Source organism: Aureococcus anophagefferens, assembly GCF_000186865.1.
Source record: "Aureococcus anophagefferens unplaced genomic scaffold AURANscaffold_21, whole genome shotgun sequence".
NCBI classification, from domain to species: domain Eukaryota; class Pelagophyceae; order Pelagomonadales; family Pelagomonadaceae; genus Aureococcus; species Aureococcus anophagefferens.
The window spans coordinates 620,530-625,562 of NW_008705581.1; the positions used below are offsets into that span (position 1 = coordinate 620,530).

General features: G+C 73.1%; 1 protein-coding gene across 1 annotated transcript in view; it reads right to left on the reverse strand.

Annotated features, from left to right (window-relative positions):
- Positions 1-2,295: 2,295 nt before the first annotated feature.
- The window catches only part of AURANDRAFT_59335 (hypothetical protein), a gene marked incomplete at both ends in the record, with an annotated part of 14,304 nt that continues 11,566 nt past the window's right edge, over positions 2,296-5,033 (reverse strand). The window contains one exon of the mRNA XM_009041480.1: positions 2,296-2,465. Coding sequence (XP_009039728.1) covers positions 2,296-2,465 — 170 coding nt within the window. The remainder of the gene's footprint in view (positions 2,466-5,033) is intronic.

Consider the following 5,033-nt stretch of genomic DNA (forward strand, 5'->3'; position numbering starts at 1 on the left):
GCAGGCAAGAGCTGGGATGCGGTCGCGGGGCAGTGGGTCGAGCCGCCGGACTGTGAGGCGCCGGCGTCGAAGCGGCCCAAGGGCGAGACGGGCTCGCGCCACTGGGACCCCTCCGCCGGCGCCTTTGCGGACTGCGGCGCGACGACCAAATTCCCCAGCCGGCTGTCGGACGTCGTCGGCCGCGACGTCGTCAAGCTCTTCCGCAACGTCGTCACCGAGGACCTCGAGTGGTTCGGCGGCCACATCGCCAAGGCCATCGAGGGCGCGCCCCCGCGCCCGCGTCGGGGGGGGGATGGGGGGGCGCTCGGGGCCTCCTCGGAGCCGCGCCCGGCCGCCGGCGGACACCGCGCCGCGCGCGCGCAGACGACGGCCTCGCGACGTGGCGCCTCCCCGCGCCGAAGAAGTCGTCGCAGCTCTGGGTCGAGGTCAAGTGGCACGGCGACACGAAGCGCCGGATCACGCGCGCGCGCGGCGTCCGAAGCCGGGGCCCCCGGCGGCGGACCTCGCGCCCCGCCGCAGGCACCAGCTCCTCGACCCGACGACGTTCCCCTTCTGCATGGAGAACCCGCCCGTGCTCCCGGACCTCACGGTCGTCGGCCGCTGGGCCATCCTCCTCGACCCGACGACCTTCGGCTACACGTCCAAGGCAGGGCAGCAAAAGGGTGCGAAATTCCCAACTTCAAAGGCTCCTATCTCGGCCGTTTTCCACTCGTTTCGGCTGATTTTTGGACGAGCGATCATCTCTCGGAACAGTCTCGAAGCGTGGATGCTTTTTACGGAACGCGAGCGCGCGGAACACTCACGTTGAAGCGACGTTGAATCACCCTTTTGCTGCCCAGGTCCAAGGGCACGGAGAAGTCGCACCGGCCGGGGCTCTGGAAGCTCGTCGACGTCGCCGACGCCGCGGCGCCGGCGGCCGCGCCCGCGCCGCCCGCGCCGCCCGCGCCGCCCGCGCCCTGACGGACGTGGCGAAAGAGAGAGCCAGACCGATGCGTCGGGGGTCATGGCGGCGTAAGGAACGCGGCGGCGACGACGAAGCACGACTCGCCTGCGCGCAAGCGCAGCATCTCGGGCTCGGGTGGGGACGCGGGAGATTGTTAGGCTATACTTGCGCGTCGAGGTGCGCGAGGGTCGCTATAGCATCCTCGTGGCCCTTGGCAGCGGCACGCTCGAACCAGTATCTGGCTTTGCCGGGGTCGACTTCCGTGCCTTCTCCGTGCCTGTAACAGCAGCCAAGGTTGTTCTCCCCATGCGTATCACCTTGTTCCGCCGAGAGCGCGTAGTACCGGAACGCTTCTTCAAATCTCTTCTCAGCATCAAGTAAAAACGCCACATTGTTTTGCGCGCCCGCGTCGCCCCGATCTGCAGCCGCGCGATACAGCCGCTCTGCCTTCTTCTTGTCCAGCTTGACGCCACATCCAGTCTCGTACAATTCCCCAAGGTGTCTCATCGCTTTCACGTCCCCAAGCTCCACGGCGCGCTTCCAAATCTTCGCGGCTTTCTTATCGGATTTCACAAGGCCGAAGTCACCAAAGCGGTACGCGTCTCCCAAAAACCTAATCGCTTCCGGCACGTCGTTCTCCACGTGGCGGCGAAGACGCGCGAGGTCCTCCGCATCGTCTTTTGCGGGCGGCGAACGACAGAGGGGACACGACTTGAGGCCGATCTTTTTATTGCACGATTGGCAGACCCTCCGGCAGCAACAGACGCGAAACACGCCCGGAGTATTCACGTCCCACTCCTCGAGGCAGATCGGGCACCGCGACCCGAACCGCGCCGACGCCGGCTCCCGCTCCGGGTTCGCCTCGCGTCGCAGACGAGCGGCCTCGTGTTCCGCCGCGATGCGTGCGCGGACCTCGTCGGCGTGCGACCGCGGCGCGGGACCGTAGAACACGTCCCGCGGCGGCGACGGCGGGGGTGGCGGCGCCTCGGCCCGCGCCGCCTCCGCGGCCTGGATCTTCTTACAGACCTTCCGGTGGCCCCGGTCGCGCCAGTCGATGCGTTGACAGGCCGTCGAACAGTAGGCCGTCGTCCCGCACCCTTGGCAAGCCTTCGCTTTGTCGGCGCCGCAGATCGTGCAGGTCTTGAGAGTGTCGAGTTTTTTTCCCTTCGCTCGGGCCATGCGATTCTCATACTCCAACTTCTTCTCCCGCCACGACATGACTCGGCGCGCGTCCTTGGGATTGGGGGGCTCGCGAGCTTGCCAGGTCCTCTGGAGAGGTGGCCTCAAAATCGCTCAAAATCTCGACCCGAGGGGTCCATCGCCGATGGCATCGGGAGAAGTCGCTTAAGCGCTTAGCCCGGCCCCGCGAGGCTCCCCTTGGCGGCGTGGGCGTCGAAGTCGTCGTCGCGCGCCAGGGCGCGCCGGGCCGCCGCCGGCGTGCGCCGCGGGGCCGCGGCCGCCCGGGGCGCGTCGGCGGCCGCCCGGGGCGGCCCGGCGGCCGCCGCGCTCCGCTCCGCGCGGCCTTGGCGCCGCGGTACTCGTCGATGCGGTCGCGCGCGGCCGCCCGCAGCCGCTCGCGCGAGCCGCTGAGGCCGCCGCCCGTCGGCTTCTTCGCCGCGGGCGCCTTGGGCTTGGCGAGCCCGCCGAAGGACCGCGACGACGCCGTCGACGACGAGACGACCATGGCCGACGACGACCGCACGCCGAGCGCCGACGGCCGCGCGCCGGCCCTCGGGGACGACGCCGCCGCGCCCTTGTAGCGCGCGCCGCCGCCGCCGCCCGCGGCGCAGTTGTCGCCCTTGCCCTCCGTCATGCCCGTGACGCCCTCGAGGTCGCAGAAGTGGCTGCTCGGCGCCTTGGACGCGCAGGTCGCCGAGTTGCGGTAGCCGAGCGTGTTGAGCAGGAGCCGCGCGGCCGCGTTCTGCGAGATCTGGCCCCAGATCTGGCACGCGAGGTCGCTGTGGTTGCCGAACATCTCGCGCGCGGGCCGCTTCTTCGCGCGCTTGATCGTCGGGTCCACGGAGAGCTCCGCGGCGCAGGAGAGGCGGTCGTCCGTGAGCTCGTCGTCGCCGACCTTGAGGAAGCCGAGCATCGACTTGAGCGTCGGCGCCGTCGCCGCGACCATGTCCTCGTAGCGCACGACGCGCACCTCGCGGTCGTTGCTCGCCAGGTCCGCGTGCATCATGGCGTAGCGGATCCACTTGCAGGCCATGCACTTGGCGAAGACCGCGAAGCTCGACGAGAAGAAGTCGCGCTCCGACGCGCGCGCCGCGTGGCCGCCGGAGACGCGGCGCTGGTACTCGGACCAGATGGCGTCGAAGGGGTGGCGCACGAGGAGCAGGATGCGCGCCGCCGTCGTCTGGGGCATGTACTTGGCCGGGTTGAGGTGGGCCTTGACCGCGATGACCGCGCCCGTGTCGACGCCCTCCGCGGGCATGAGCCGCATGAGGTCGACGTCGTCGTAGACGGAGCCCGTGTAGATGCCCGAGCCGTACTCGAGGAGCATGCGCGTCCACGTGTTGCCCGACCCCGGGAAGGACGCGAGCACCGCGGGCTCCGCGGTTTCGTCGCGGAAGCCCCTCGACGCGTACGCGCCGCAGCGCCGGAGCGTCGGCAGGCGCGCGGGGCAGCACTTCTTCGCGCGCTGCTCGTCGACCTCGAGCCACCAGGCGCGGATGATCGTCGACCGCACGGTGGGCAGGAGGCAGTTGATGTTGAAGCTGCAGGCCATGAGCCGCGGCCGGACGACCGCGGCCGCCGCGTCGGACGCGGTCTCCGCGAAGCGCTCGACGATGAGCGACGCGAGGGCCATCTTGCGCTCCTGGCTCACGGCCGTCGGCCACGTGGCCCGGCGCTGGTCGTCGCGCGCGCGCAGCGCCTGCTGCTCCGTGCGCTTCGGGCCCCGGAACGTCCGGAGCGGCGGCACGCCGCAGATGGGGCCGAGGGCGGCGTACTGCTGGGCGCCCACGGTCCAGGAGCCCATGGTGCCGCCGGACGTGCCCATGGTCCCGAAGACGAGCGCCCGGAGCTGGCCGGCCTTGGACACGTCGTTCGACGCGGGCGCGGCGCGCGGCAGCTTGGGCCCGTCGTCCCGGGGGGCCGGAGGAGCGCCGGGCGAAACGGGCGCCTCGCCCTTGCCCGTGACCTTGCCCCAGAACGCCGACGCGCCCCGGTCGGCCTTCCTGCGCCCCGCGGGCCGCGGCGCGGGCCGCGGCGCGGGCGCGGCCGCGCCGCCGCGGAGCTCCGCCTTCTTCTGCTCGTAGATCTCCTTGAACGACGGCCGCGCCTTGGGCGCCGCGTCGGCCGCCGCGGGGAGCGCGGACGCGGGGCGGTCCAGGGGCGCGTCGTCGTCCGTCGCGCGGCCGCCGGCCATCGCGGGCGACGCCCGGGCGACGGGCCGCGGCGTCGGCCGCGGCGTCGCCCGGGCGACGGGCCGCGGCGTCGGCCGCGGCGTCGCCTTGGCGACGGGCCGCGGCGTCAGCACCATGGCGGGGCGGGGCGTCGCGGGCCGCCGCGGCGCGGCCGCGGCGTCGTCGTCGTCGTAGGGGTCCGGCGCGGGCGCCGCGCGCGGCGGCGGCTTCGGCTTCGGCGGCGGCGGCTTCGGCGCCGCGGCCCCCTTGGGCGGGCCGGGGACGCCCTTGGCGGGCGCGTCGTCGTCGTAGAAGTCGTCGCCGGCGCCCGGCGCGGCCGGCGGCAGCGGCGCGACGGGCCGCGCGTCCGGCGGCGCGTCGTCCTCGCGCCAGTTCGCCGTCTTGGCGACGGGCTTCGGCGCGCCCTTGGCGAAGCCGCGGCCGTCGTCGTCGGCCTCGGAGAGCGCGTCGTCGTCCGCGGGCTCGAGGTCGAGGAGGAGCGCGCGGCCGGTCGCGCGCGCGGCCGCCGCGTGCGCGCGGGCCTTGCGGATCGCGGCGGACGTCGCGGCGTCGTCGTCGTCGTCGCCGGCGTCGGCGGCGGCGCCGAAGAAGCGGCGCAGGAACGGCGACGACTTGCGCGCCTTCTTCGGCGACGCCTTGGGCTTCGCGGTCGGCCGCGGCGGCGGCCCCCGGGGCCGCGGCGGCGGCTCGGGCCGCGCGGCCGCCGTCCGCGCGGGGGC